Below are 15,711 nucleotides of genomic sequence, written 5' to 3' on the forward strand. Positions count from 1 at the left end.
AATTATTTTCATAATGACCACTTTAAATACAATCCACTGCACTACACCATATCCTCATATGTTAGATATTTCTACACTATGAGTGATAATTGATAGTCATAAGTAATTGGAACATATTTATATGAATTGATATTTTGTTAACAAAAAATAAATAAACTATTAAAAACATATACGAAACCTGGCTTGATTTAAAGTCGCAATTTAGAAACGCTTTAAAATGTTTGTGTTTAGCATGTAAAAAATTCAAATAATCATCAAAACCAGCATAAATTTCCAGTATCTACACTACGACTATTGGTATATGTGTACAAGTACAAATAAAAACAAAAACAACGATGACAGCTGAATCGTGCCCAATTGAGCAGAATTTTGGGAGATGCAATATACCCTTGCACTCTTTTAAAACTTAATCTTCTAAATGTGTGAAATACAATGTCCCTGAGAATGTTTACTGTCAAAACACGGGTGATACACAAAATCAGATAGATAAGAACGCGCACAAGTTCAGTAGTTGATATATAAGTTGAATACAGGTGAACAAAATCGGAAGAAAAAGAACCATTATTAAAATATATGTAATAAACAATGTAATTTACTGATTTTTCCTTTCAGATCGGAACTTCCTATTTCTCTGTTAGTGTTAATTACAAATTATTGTTTCTAGACAAGGAAATATTTATGAACTCCAGATGAAGGAGCTTTCAGTTTTACTGTCCTTGGTTTGATCGGCAAACCACTGCCTACTTAGAATGAAATTGCGATAAATTTTCACCCTCTCTGGACAGATATATAGCTCTTATTCTGCCTTAAAATCGACAGCTTTATGTTCTCCTTCAAATATACTGTCTTTCCTCGATTCCTAAAAATAGTTTCTTTAACAAAACGAATAAAGCTTTCGGAAAGTTTCTTACTTTTTCATTAGATTTAATATACGATCCCGCTAGTTTCCGAAGCTACACGATAAACGATTTTCACGATAAACGGAAAACCTGATACACGCAAAATACGATACACGATAGACCTGATAAACGCAAAACACGATAGAAAATGGAAAACCTGATACACGATAGGATAGGATACACGCACGATACGATACACGAACGATATGATAGGATACACGCACGATAGAACACGATAGGAATATCAAGAATAACGTTGCGGGTACTGTATCCCCCTTTAAATCATTTATCCTCCTATTGTGGCCCCACCCTACCCCTGGAGGCCATGATGTTAACAAATTTAAATCTGCACTATGTCAGGAAGCTTCATGGAACAGAATCATCTTCATGCTTCTTCAATCCAAAACCTTGTTGTTGCGTATAGTATCGGGTTAAAAACAAGAGACCAATGGGCCACATTGCTCACTCGAGTCACCATGGCTCAAATTTAAAGATTTTCCCTATATACTGTATAGCGGGTTTTTTTCCGGTGGGTCTAAAATTTGGCGATTTGACAGCTCAAAGGTATGCTAATAATTTTAGTGGAATAAATTTTGGCGGACAGGGAAGAGTTATCTCTCTTGTAAATACTGAAGTCGCAATTGGGTACAAATTTGGCAAGTGAAATTTTGGCGGAAAATTATCTAACCGCTGAAATAGGTCAAATTTATCACCCCGCGGAAAAAGCCTGCTATACGGTTTATTCCCATGTAAAACTTTGATCCTCCTATTATGGCCTCACCCTACTCTCGGGGGCTGTGATATTAATAAACTTAAATCTGCACTATGTCAGGAAGCTATCATGTAAATGTAAACTTCTCTGGCTCAATGGTTCTTGAAATTTTTTAAAAAAAAGATTTTCCTTCTATATTTGTATGTTAAACTTTGATCCTCTTTCGTGGCCCCAACCTATCCCCAGGTGTCATGGTTTTACTAAACTTGAATCTGCACTATGTCAGGCAGTTTTCATGTAAATTTATGCTCTTCTGGCCCAGTGGTTCTTGAGAAGATTTTTAAATGACCCCACCCTATTTTGCATTTTTGTGATTATCTCCCCTTTGAACGGGGCATGACCCTTCATTTGAACAAACTTGAAAGCCCTTCACCCAAGGGTGCTTTTTGCCAAGTTTGTTTGAAATTGGCCCTGTGGTTCTGGAGAAATGTGAAAAGTTTATGGACAGATGAACGGACAGACAAAGGGTGGTCAAGGATAAGGTTCAAGTGAGCTAAAAATAAAATTCAATTGAAGTTTCATCACCAATAATGACCTCATTTAATTGCTGTTGATCACAGTCTTTGTAATCGCTGAGTGATCATTTTCTACATGGACGCATTTTCATTTTTCCGCAAACCTTCAGAGGTTTTAACTGTAAACTGTTCTTTTAGAATGCTGAAAACAGCTGACAATAAATTTGACAAATCATTATGTCTGTAATATTTGCAAGGTTTTCCAAAGTATATCTAGCATTTTCAGTAATTGCAGTTTTCATGTGCTACAACTGTAAATTTCGTGCTTTTAAATTTCGGTTTAAAGGAATTTGACAGAGTTGTGGTCTATAGGAAATAAAATGACTGCGGACCGAATGTCTACATGATTTAATAGTAAGTTTCGAAATCTGCATTTCCATATTTCACTGCAGGATCAACTAGGTTTGTATAAAATACAAGAGGCCCATGGACCTTAATGGTCACCCGAGCATCATAGTCCATATATAGCCCATACAGGGAGTCTCATATTTGCATATTAGCCTCAATATGCCATGAAAGCGAAATGTCGTCGGACAGACGGACATGTCCGGTAATTTGACTCTCAGTCCAGTAAACTTCGTTATATTTCCAGTACAAATGTCCGGTGACTTTCCGGCAACAGTTTCGGAAACTATGTTTCGACTTCCAGTTCCGTTTATAAAAAACTCATATGAAAACGGCAACATGTTCCAATTAAAATTGATCAGTAATACAGTCCCCGTAAACCTTTAAAACGAAAATCCAATGACCAGGAGGCTCAAAGTCTTGCATGTTTTAATATAAAAATACTACTACTTTTTTTCGGTCTGGTAAAACATTCCAACATTTCGCGATCGCTGATATGGAGTTCATTGTGTAAATGTTTATGATCTATCAAAATACATACAATTCCTATTACAGAAGAAGAAGAAATACAAGTTTGCTGCATATATGGGTCATTCTTTGATACTGGTGAAAATGAGGAAGTCTCCTTTTTATAAATATTTTCTTTGCATTAATAATACAAAAAGATGTAATATTCAATATCAATTCATTCAGAATGAATGTGAGAAATAAAATCAGATAACGTTTATGTGATAATGCCAAGCTAATTTAAAATTATATTCGAAAAACTTTTGAAAAGTTGCATAAAATGAGACAAAGATGGGTGCATGTCATAAAATGGGAATAAAGTATTCGGGATGCAGTTTTCAATCCCCACTATATACAGCAATTTTAGAGCTATAACTTACCATAAAATCATTTACATGTACGACATTTAATGTCTTCATGAAAAAACTATGAATTAAAATTTATGTTTTTAAACGTGGTGTCTAAAAAATGTTTGTGCACTCCACGTCTATTGTTATACTTTCCATTTATACCTATACTCAAGGTTTTAATTGGTTTAAGCAAAGGAAACATTTTGGAAAATGAAATGAATGGAAACTAGCTTTTACCATTCTGACATTTAAAATAAATTGTCACCAAAAGTATCACAAAAGGTAACTCTGTCCAATCTGTAAAGAATGTCAATACCAAGTTTTTTGAGAGTGAATGAATTGAACGTGTACAGAATTGTCTCCAAACATAAAGAGCGTACACATCTTTCTGTGATGTACATGTACCTCTTACAATCTGAAAGATATTGGCTTGAAAGATATGGCTTATATTTGGAATTTTCTATGTTTTGGATCTTACTTAGATCCTTGTGTAGCGATCTACATGAGCGGATCGAAGGATCTGGTTTTAATTGGATTGCCCCAGGGTGCATGATTTCGACACTTTACATCAGGAATCTTTCATGTAAATTTTCACTTTTCTCACCCAGTGGTTCTTGAGAAGATTTTTAGAAGATTTTATACCTATATATCAGTATTTGAAACTTTGATCCGCAATTGTGGGCCACCCCACCCTAACCCCAGGGATCACAAACTTGAATTTGCACTCTATCAGGAAGCTTTCATGTAAATTTCAAATTTTCAGACCCAGTGTTTCTTGAGAAGATTTTTAAATGACCCCACCTTATTTTTGCATTTTCTTCCCTTTCAAGGGGGCATGTTCCTTCACTTGAATCCCCTTTACCCAAGGATGCTTTATGACAAGTTTAACTGAAATTAGCACAGCAATTATGGAGAAGTAGAAAAATATTTAGTTTACAAAGGGATGACGGACAAAATGTGATTAGAAAGCTCACTTGAGCCTTCATCACTTGAGCCTTCAGCTCAGGGGAGCTAAAAACTCAATTACAACAGAGAAATGTCATAAATGTTCTAATCATTTTATATCCACAGCAACACTGATACCTTAAGTCTATAGTATATAATCAGCACTTTATGTAAAACTGTTAACATACCTCTTGGATCAACATTTTTCAACCAAGCATCTGAAAGTGTTAAATAAGAAAAGTTAGAATCATCAATGACATCAAATTAAAACTGTGCATTACCAGTATCTGTAAACTATTTCTTTATGATGTAAATCGTATTTATTGATATACAGAGCCTGAAACATACTACTATACCAAAATGAACCTTTTCATTCAGGACTAAAATCATTCCGTTCCCACACCATATTATCCCATTCCCAGACTAAACTGTTCCATTATCATCTGAAACTGTTCATTCTTGATAAACCATTGGTTCCCGCATGGTCATTCGGAACTCCCCTAGCATTATCGAGTCACGGTGATTTTTTAGGGGCCAAAATGCCACCGATATTCGGCTGTTTCCTCTCACTAAAATTAGCTATTTTTCCCAAATTATATATATATATGTTTTTCCCAATTTCAAATGTAGGGACATTAGGTCATTTAAAAAAACGGTTACCGTATATTGCTGACAAAGAGTAAATACGTTTTTTTTCTTCAGTTTTATTCTCAAAACCACTGCACATGCAAAAGGTTTTGTAAAGAATATGTAAAACAATAGAAGCATCTATATAAGCAGATATGCAGCGAAGTATATAGTTTCCAGACACACATTAAGCCATATTGTTGACAATTTAGTTTGACCGCCATTATATGTAGTGTCAGGCTAATAACAGGAAGTGGCCAACAGTATCGGGTTTACTAAAATCCGAAAAATACAAACAGGAGAGACATTCTGGAAACTTGATTATTAATATTATATTTAAAAGATTATGGGTACAAATACTGGTGAATTAATAATTTATTATTTTGTTTATGAAATTAGACAATAAGTATTAATTAGAAAAAGTAAATAATATCTATACAAGGTGTGACTTCCAATATATATTTAATGTTAAATAATGATTTATTTTATGATTTTAAATCAGATCTGAAATAAACCTTAAAAAAAATGTTATTTGATTATTTTATGCATCTTTACCATTTTAATTTACTATGAATGATTTTTTCCAATTTGAGGAAAATGTCACTAATTTTTCCCGATTCAAAAGGAGGGGTGGTAGTTTGAAAAAACAAAAAAAAAATCACTGAGTCATTGTAAAACATGGCACTCGGTCGGGGACGATTGATTGTATCTTGTTTAACATTTCTCTCCAGAATTTTTCACTCATGAAGATGTCACCAAGACCAGTGAAGGGCTTCAAATTTAGGCCTTTGCTCGGCATTTACGGCCATTGAGCAGTGAGGTTTCTTTAGCGTGCCAAACATACTGTGAAACAGGACGTCTGATTTTAAGGTCATCTCTGAGGACCCACGACATTCACACCTGATGCCGGGTGTTTGGCGATGGAACTGTCACTACATGTTTTAACAATTCAAACCCAGGGCTCGAAATTAACATATGTCCGTCAGTCTGTGACTGGTTTAAAGTTTGGTGGACTCACTGACATTTGTTTTAGTCAGTCCGATGGGACTGGTTAGTTTTGTAAAGCATCGTTTTGGAAAATATACTTGTGAAATCTTATACACACATTTGGCATCTTCTGTAGATATCAGACAAATCTCGATTCATAAATATAAATCCCACATAAGTGTTACAATATTGTCAGGTATATTGAGTTAAATTTCATTTTAATAACATTAACGAAATATGTTTATATAATTATTTCTGGAAAACTTGGCTGGACTGGTATATTTTTCTGCGGACTGTTTGAAATTTATACCCCATCAGTCCGGCTGGACTGGTGACATAAAAAGTTAGCTTCAAGCCCTGCCCTACCTTCCTCATGTGGGGCAAACGCTCTAACCTTTAGACCACCATGTCGGGGATGGAGAAGAAAAATAATATTTGTTGGTGTAAAGAACAAGAGGCCCATGGGCCATATCGCTCACCTGAGTCACTTTGGCCCATATCTGAAGATTTTCCTTATATATTTGCATGTAAAACCCTAGTCCCTGGAGGCCATGATTTTTACAAACTTGAATCTGCACTATGTCAGGAAGCTTTCATGTACATTTCCTTTGGCCCAATGGTTCTTCATCAAAAGATTTTTAATGATTATCCCTAAATATTGGTATGTAAAACTTTGATCCCCTATTGTAGCCCTATTCTTCATATATGATCAATATATGCAAGCCTGACAAAGACGCACAAAGTAGTATGAAAGTTAGAGACCGGACAAACTCAAATCTATGGCATTTAGTGACAGTGATCTTGACCTCAAAATAAATAGGAACCTTCCTCTTTTGGAGGTGATCATGTTGTGTAAGTCTCACAAAGATGCATCAAAAAGTATGAAAGTTAAAGACCGGACAAGCTAATTGTGGACGCCACCCGCCCGCCCATCATTCGCCAATTTAAAAGCCGAGATTTGCTACGCAACTTGGCTAACAAAACATCAATAAAGATATCTTTAAGTAGTAATTCTACTGAAAATTATTTCAAAATTATGTCAAGAAAATGCTGACATTTCTGAGTTGCACGATGACAATTTTATCACAATTGGACTGGGATTTTTTTTTACCAGTTAAAAAAAACCTTTCTGTATGAACAACAGTACATAAATTCTATGTGAACTCAAGTCACGAATACATAATTTATTATTATCATTTTTACCCCAATTTATTCTCTTTAAAATTGCAAAAATATTCGCTCCCCAATCAAAACCGTTCATTCCCAAACCATTCAGTGTTTGCTCCCCAATCAAAACTGTTCCTTCCCAAACCGTTCAGTGTCCGTTCCCCAATCAAAACCCTTCAATCCCAAACCGTAGTGTTCGTTGACTGTTTCACTGGTGTAGTAGTATGGTTCAGAGTCTATACATTATAACACTTCATCATGAACTTAAAAGACTTTATTATGACAAAATCAAATTCATAAATATCCATAAATAATATAGATTTCATGAAATTTTTTTTACATGACAAACCAAAGAGCAAACTTTGGCAAAATGGAGCAGTTATTAATATATATGAGCTACAGTTATATGTGAAGAGATGTTCAGGAATAAAGAACTTTCTACAAAGATCTAAATATTTCACAATTTCTGAACAGTGAATAAAACCATTATTTTTCTCCCATTCTTTCACATTTTTCATATTTATATGTCCAACAAGGTCTCATTTTTTGAGTTAACTTTGGCAACTTCTCATGTAACTATCAGGTAATGAGATTGATGCATGAATTTTTAAGATATCAGTCTATGCGAAAGACATCGGACCGTCGGACCTGACCGATGTGCAGTGCCTCAGGTCCGATGCATCATTTTTTACACCGGACCGGAATGTCCGATGTCTCAGTGTCCGGTTTTGAGCTTTACTATTTTGATGCGGAGTCATTTAAATGTTTGTTATAAGTAAAAAATAGCACACGAATCCAAATACGTAAATGAATGTAATTAAAACCACATGGACTGTCTAAAGTATTATATGGGAGGGATCCCAGGTATAGTATTACTAGTATAATAAACAAGATTCCCTTGGTTTTGCATTTTCACATGTTTCACTTTTTTCCATTAGGTTTTTCGGTCCGACAAAATTTGGTTCGGTCCGGTGTGTTCATTGATTACACAGGACCGAATGTCCTGTGTGGTCCAAAAAACTTTCGCATAGACTGAGATATCATTGCATTGCAAATGGTTGTTATATTGACTTAAGAAAATCTAACAACCTAAAATAAACATTTCACATACAGTATAGACAAAATATGTGGTACTGTGAAGTGTTTTTTTTATGTTGCCTTCCAATACCAAACATTAATGCACCTATTTAATAACTATGATCAACTCTGGTACCAAAATCCATAACCCTGGGATCATGAAATTTACCATTTTGGTAAAGGGCTACCTGCTCCTTCTAAAATATCCATTTAGTTTCAATCTAGTATAAATAGCATTAAAGAAGATGTTATCTAAATGTTTTACACATTAATACTGTATACTAAGTTTGGTCCCATCCTGGAGTCAGAACATCTACCTCGGTGATCATGAAATTTACAATTTTGGTAGAGGGATTCCTGCTCTAAATGACTAGCATGCATTTACTTTGCAGTTGCAGAGAAGATTTTTTGAAAATCGGTCCATTTTCGCCTCACCCCAAGGGTCCAGGAGTCCCGAGATTTATAACTTATGTCCCCCTTGTCTCAAAGATGCTTCATATAAAGTTTGAAAAGAATTGGAATGGTTGTTATGAAATGTTAAAAATGTTCAATTGTTAACTAAAGATGATGGACAAAAACCATTTCGCAATAAATCAATCGAATGATTCAGGTGACCTAAAAACAGGTACTAACATCAAATATATATATATATCTATATATCACAAGACTGCATGCTTATACAGGCAAAGGTGGTTATTAAATGAAGAATGACATGTATGACAAGCCAAAAGCCAAACTAAAGTCAATAATTTGCAAACACATTAAGTATTTCATGCAAAAATGTGCAAGAGGTATAACTCAGAAGTTTTTGTGTGTGCATGTTTTTTGAAACTTCCAGCAAGATGATAAATAAACATTCTGAATGAGATATTCTTCTCATATATTTTGCAAGCATCCAACTGACTATGGATGAAGTTTTGAATAAATTTCATACAAATTTTCCTGGAGTACACAGATATTAAGGGTATCTAAGTTTATGTACACGACATGTACCTCCATAGTATCTATCCCTCTGCACATAATGTTAGGGGTGGTGAGTAAGAGGTTAAAAATAGATTAGTGTCCTAAAATACTAGTATGTGATTAATACATAAATTAATGTTTGTATTTGAAGAGATTGTAACATAATGGATTTGTAACGCTCTGATAATCAGTATCTAACATGATCCAACTTCTACAAATACACTACCCACCATAAATAAGTATACACATAAGCTTTCAACACATTTTGACATGAAATATATTCAAAATAATGAAAAAGAGCTGAATTCACTGTGTATAACTTTCAATTTATAACACTAAAATAATCAGTTAAGGGTACAACTTCAATATATGTGAAACTTAAGGTGAAAAATCAAAGGATCTTATAAAAGAACACATCAAAATATGTATTAGTAATTAATTTGAAATGGTTTCAAGTTAAGGTTTGCATAATATCTCTTTTCAAAGAATTCAGAAATTCAGGAATTTTAACAAAAAATAAAGATATAAAAAGTTAAAAGCCTATCATGTCATCTATTTATATGTCAGAGTTATGTATTTCGCATCGAAAAATCTGTATCTATGACGTAACTCATTTTTTCATGCGCAAGAAACATATTTTGGTAAGTGTATACTTATCTATGGTGGGCAGTGTATGTGATTGTAAAAATTTGGGTCTCCCAAGTGTGACAAAGGTCAACTGAAGCAAGCTTTGAACTAGATATTTTAGTTCATCAAGTATGAAATACATGTATCTACCTTGTACTGTTCAATAGTTACGATCAATATTTAAAGGGGAATACTACACCAGTAATTTGATGTGGATGAAAAGTGGAGGATATGTACAATAGTATTTTGAAATTGAAAACTATTAACTTTCAAATTTACATTACTGTAATTAGTCAAAGAATGCAGTTTTAGTAGAAAGTAATCTGAAAATAATTAAAAACCTCTGCTGGACTTGAACCCACTATCTACAGTTCAGCAGGCGACATAGGAGGGCTGTTCGATATGTAATGTGTATTGTACCACAGCGCGATAACACTTCACACAATTTTGTGGATGATGATACTCTTGAATAGCTCTATTCAATGCCATTCCAACGGTATAAACACGAGCCTTCAGCTCCACATAGTTTTAAACTTATAGTCATTTCTATAGAGCCAGTCGTTGACCACTGTTGTAAAAATGGTTGGGAAACGGGTTGAGAATATTGAAGAAATTAGAGCTTATATATAAGCTTGCACAAATCTCGGTCATTCAGTAATGCCGATTTTTACTGAATTGGGGGAAGTTTATGGGTCTGATAAGGTACCTTATTAGACTGTTCATAGGTGGAGAAAGAAATTTCTGACTGGCACAAAGTCAGTCAAAGATGCACAAAAAAAATGGAATCTGCAGAATTGAAATTGTGTATGCTCTGTTTATAACACATTTGCATAGGTAGTATGAATTCAAAAACAAAGTGCAAGAGATTTGGGAATGGAGACAAGGTGACACAGAATGTCTATTGAACATACATGTATTGGGTCATGCATGCTGCAAGAAACCGATTACAATTAAACATGTACGTACCAAACTGAGATGGAGAAGACCTCTCTGCTATAAGCACGATATAGAAAGCAAAATGAAATACGTCACCAACATAAATAGGAACAAGCTTGGGAGTGGAATATTATTGGTTAAATAAATATCGATTTAATGATTAGTTCAGGTAATTACTTGTCTTTTTTTTTTTTATATTTTTTATATATATATTTTTTTTTAATTTTTTTTTTTACAGTACTACAGCTTTTTCCAAGATCCTAGTTATCAGTGGCTTATAGTGGTTTCAGCATTTACTTCCTGACCGGGAGGGAGGGAGTTTAAGCCCTGCTCATACTTTTGCTGTGTAAAACCTAAAGCGTAAAAATATACAGTTATTGACTGGGTTCGAGGACAACAGCTGTTTTGTTTGACCCGAGAACGGGTCTGTTGCCCGAAGCCGTAGGCTGAGGGCAACTGATCCGTTCGAGGGTCAAACAAAACAGATGTTGTCCGAGGACCCAGTGAATAACTGTTTTGTTATACACCTTCATTTTTTAGGTTGTTTTTACTAGGTGCACATGGTTTGTTGACTTTAAACGGGACAGTGTGATTACATACATTTATCACTGATTCCACTAGTTTAAAAGAAAACATACCCAATATCCTAATTGATAATTATATTTTTCGTGTATCTGCTCTGCTTTTCATCTAATAAATTCCGTATTTCATCACCAGTCAAATCAGTGAACCTCACCATTACGTAAACAAATCAGCAGACCAAGAATCATATGACTTGCGTATAACAGATTTAACACGAATAAAATAAAAATAAGTAAACTTCATCTTATACAATTGATTCTAGAAAATGATGAACAAATATTTTTTTTTATGTTCTTGCTGTCCCTACTTTAAAGAATTAATTGAATTTCATCTATCGTTGCTGTCGCAAAATATGCATCCGCTACTTCGTTCTTTGAACATCGGAAGGCCTCGGGTACCAAGCTACCATTTCTCTTTATCCAAATGGCACGAAAAGATAACTCGAGTTAGCGCCATATGACGTCATCGGTCAACAGTCTTTTTTGACAGTCGATTTTAACAGTTCCCGGTCCAACAGTCGCCAGAACAGTCGAAATGTTGGACTTTTTTTTGTAAGGAGTTATATAGGAACTGTTTTATAGGGGTATAACAATAGCTACTTTGCCAAATGCTCAACATTTAGAAATGAGAGTTGAGACCTTAACAAGAGGCACACAAAGCTCACCCGAGTGACAGAGTCAGCCTTAGCCCTGCTATCTTTTTCAGAAGATGTATAAAAGATCTGTACTCTCTTGAAACTCAGGGTAAATTTTGACAACATATTCTATCCCTAATCTAGGATAGGTTGTGACTTAACTGAACTTGAATATACACGAAATGGGGATGCCTCAAAATCAATACGACTTGCATTGCCTTGCTGTTCAGAAAAAAAATATATTTCAGGACATACACGATGTTTCTGACATTTTCTCTAAAATTATTTTTTCATCTCCTCGATATGTCAGTTCTTGTATGATTTCTGAAATAGGTTTAAATTTTATTTTGTATTAATATACCCAATCTTTTATATTGTCCAGGGATAAACATTAACTTTTTAGACCACTTGCCCTTTGGGCAAGTAAACTCAAATTTTACTTCTTCGAATGAAAAACTTAGTTGTCCGAAATTTTAAGACTAATACACTTATCAACCAGTAATTTTAATTACCCCCCTCTGTCAATCGGTAAATAGCCAAGTTTATCTTTCTTTAGAATAGTTTTTCCTCTTTCAAGTTTTCCATCTGACAATTCTAGTTCTAAAATTACATGAGTTTGTATGTTCAAGATCAGAGGTTAAAGTCACTGGAATCACTTGACCTTGATACCAATTTGTAGATCTCATCATCCTTTCATCATTTCTAAAGACCCTATGTCTCTGTCAGACCTGGTTCTAAAGTAATACCAATTTTCAGGGCTCGAAATTAACATATGCCCGTCAGTCTGTGACTGGTTAAAAGTCTGGCAGACTGACATACATTTGTTTTAGTCAGTCCGATGGGACTAGATGGGTCACTAGAGTCACTTGACCTTGATACTAGTTTGTAGGTCATGTCATCCTCTTGCCATTTCTGAAGATTCCATGTCACTATTAGTCTTGGTTTCAAAGATATATCAATTTTTATGTTCACTGGAGTCACTTGACCTTGACACTAATTTGTAGGCCCTGTCATTCTTTATTCATTTCTGAAGTCCCCAGGACTCTATCATATTTGTCAAGTTATATCTGTTGAATTTTGCAATTAATTTCCTCCCATAAAGTTCTATGTTAAGCCCCACCCCCATTTGATCCCCCCAAAATGTACCATAACCACCTTCAATCTGAAAACATTTCTGCACACCTAGATACATTGGCCTATCATATCCTCGAATATCTATTACTTTCATCCACTTGTTACGGAGAACGGTGTCAGACAGTTTTAGATGCGAGAGAATAATAAGAACGGAGCAAAAACAATAAGTCTCCAAACTTCATTTGGGAGACTTAATAATCTGATGATTCTGTAAAGAAAACAAAAATACACGGAGTAGGACTTTATGTTCTAATATTTGATATTAATCAAGCTTGACACAATTAATATAACCCATTGCCCCATCAGTCAAGTGTGTATAGAGTCTCACTTGTACGAACTGGGTTTTCACTTGCATTGGGCAATTGGACAACCGTTAATGTCGATCCCTGGTGGTTATATCACCTAACTTGCAATGTAAGAGTCCCAGATTTGATACCAGATTGATTTAAAGATTTTTCTCCCCTTCTTTACTACGGTATTAATGTCCATTTAAACATTAGAACTGAATTTACAATGCCTATTGCTATGGAATCTCACACTGAATTTTTTGGTTCACAGGGCAGCTAATCTTCAGTTTGATATTAAATAAAATTTCATTAAACATAACAAAAATCATCTTATTTTTTTATTTCAACTGTAGTAAATTCTCCCGTTATCTAAAATGCAATTTCTAACTGCATAGTTGCAAATTGATGGCACTGAATCCAATTTCTCTAGTCTTATGCTAAAACAAGATGTGTTTGTGAAACACAAATGCCCCCAATAATGGCCAATTCCAAAGATGGCCAATGTCACAAGGACAAATATCTTGGTACCAATAGAAAGATCTTGTTACAAGAAATGCTCATGAATGTGCAATATGAAAGCTCTAATATTTACCATTTAGAAGTTATGACCAAAAATTTACCAGAATTACAGACAGGACAAAAACAATCTTTGATCTCGGGGGCATAAAAACAAAAATGCACCAACTGATTATGTTGTACATTGATTGAAGACTATAAGCCTAATGAGACTATATTCATCAAATCACAATTTTATTAAAACCAGATCCTAAGATACGCCAACAATCCTTACAATAGGATCTGACATAACCCTGTAGGGGGTCACGTTCGCATGACCTTTCGTTGGAATATTCATGAGAACTATCAGCCAGTCAGATTGTGCCATAGATAATGATGGCTACTTAGGTGGTTCCCAGCGATTGGTATACAAGTTGCAGCAATCTCTCTCCCACAAAGTTTATTCCACACTATGAAATTGTATATTCTCATATTTGGAATTTTAAACTTTCGCAATAATGCCTAATCTATTCCGTTTATAGAAACAACAAAACGTACGATATAAAATACACCCAAATTAAATTATTTGTGAATTGCGATTTATGTATGAATAGGGATGGGTACACTTTGAATAGCTTTCAAGATGCTTTACTTAATTAACGCGAGGAATATAACACCAGACGACGTAAATGGTGCATTGTGACGTCACATCTAGCTGCAATGTGCTTTCTTTCAAACCAAACAATTGCAGCCCTTTTCCTTGAATTGTGAACACGGAAGATTTTAAAGGCAACACGCTAATTGGCTAACATAAACTTCAAATAAACCCTAATCGGTGTATATCGGATCTACTTCAGCAGAGTATACGCACAGAAGTCTGATTTTAATTAGATTGATCAAGAATTTTTACATTAAAATCATAATGATTCTTCGTTAATCAGCTTAGTAGCTTACATATACTATTCATAATTAATGCATATGTAAAACATATCTTGCATGTGTAAAATGTTTCAATTAAAACTTAACTATACATTAATTCATTTTACTAATTGTTTTTACCTATCCATTAATGTTTGATTTTAAGAACATTAAAATCTTCCAATTCAACATTTTCACATATATATTTATAATATTGATAGCTTAAAATGTTAACTCAATCCATTTTGGACAAAGGCTGTAGTACTGTAATTTGATAATAGGTCAATACAAACTTAGCATAAAATGAGTCAATAATTAAGCGGGTAACAGGTACATAGATCTATGGTCTAAATGGAACCAAGATGCAATACGCCAACAGATGTTGTTGACCCATTACCTGCTGGTGCTGAAACTGCCTCTTTCCTTTCAGGAGCTTTTACTGGTGTTGTCTTTTCAGAAGATGAAGTGGTGGGATTATTTTCATATGTTTCACCCAAGAGGTCTAAACCAGAGAAAGCCGGGGGTGCAGAGGGTTTCAAGGGTTCGGAGTTACTACTGATAGGAACAAATTCTGAAGGGGAAATTTGACCTAATTGTTCGTTATCAAAATCTAACAGATTCTGCGTGTTTTCAGTACCAGCTGTTTTCGCTGGTGAAGAATATCCAGGCTCATAACGGTCTGCCTCCACGGTTTCGCCAGAAAATGACGTGGTGGTAACCTCCTCGTCCTGCTCCGGTATACTGTCTACGGTCTCAAACTCTTCGGCATTATCCCTGCTTTCGTCGATTGATGGATCCATCCTGAAGGAAACGATAAGGGTTAGGCTAACAACTCTTTTTTTCTTAATTTTGCAGTTCCAAGCACGGTTATCCAGATGAACTTGACGTAATTTACAGTCATGCGCAACACGATTTCCTGTCAGGGAAAAGAGACTTCAATTCAT

At 34.7% G+C, this 15,711-nt stretch overlaps 1 protein-coding gene across 15 annotated transcripts in view; it reads right to left on the reverse strand.

Annotated features, from left to right (window-relative positions):
- The window catches only part of LOC125649779 (reticulon-1-A-like), a 35,753-nt gene extending 20,060 nt beyond the window's left edge, over nucleotides 1-15,693 (reverse strand). For 4 of the 15 annotated variants that reach the window (XM_048877539.2, XM_048877535.2, XM_048877538.2 and 1 more), the window contains exons 1-3: nucleotides 15,165-15,688; nucleotides 10,748-10,774; nucleotides 4,522-4,551 (exon numbers count right to left, since the gene is read on the reverse strand). In XM_048877539.2, the coding sequence (XP_048733496.1) occupies nucleotides 4,522-4,551; nucleotides 10,748-10,774; nucleotides 15,165-15,567 (460 nt within the window). In that variant the 5' untranslated portion in view covers nucleotides 15,568-15,688. Of the gene's footprint in view, nucleotides 1-4,521; nucleotides 4,552-10,747; nucleotides 10,775-15,164 lie in introns of all 15 variants that reach the window. The other 11 variants (XM_048877548.2, XM_048877546.2, XM_048877547.2 and 8 more) reach the window with 6 other exon arrangements.
- Nucleotides 15,694-15,711: the final 18 nt, after the last annotated feature.

The sequence above is a fragment of the Ostrea edulis genome, chromosome 5, assembly GCF_947568905.1.
Source record: "Ostrea edulis chromosome 5, xbOstEdul1.1, whole genome shotgun sequence".
Taxonomy (NCBI): Eukaryota; Metazoa; Mollusca; class Bivalvia; order Ostreida; family Ostreidae; genus Ostrea; species Ostrea edulis.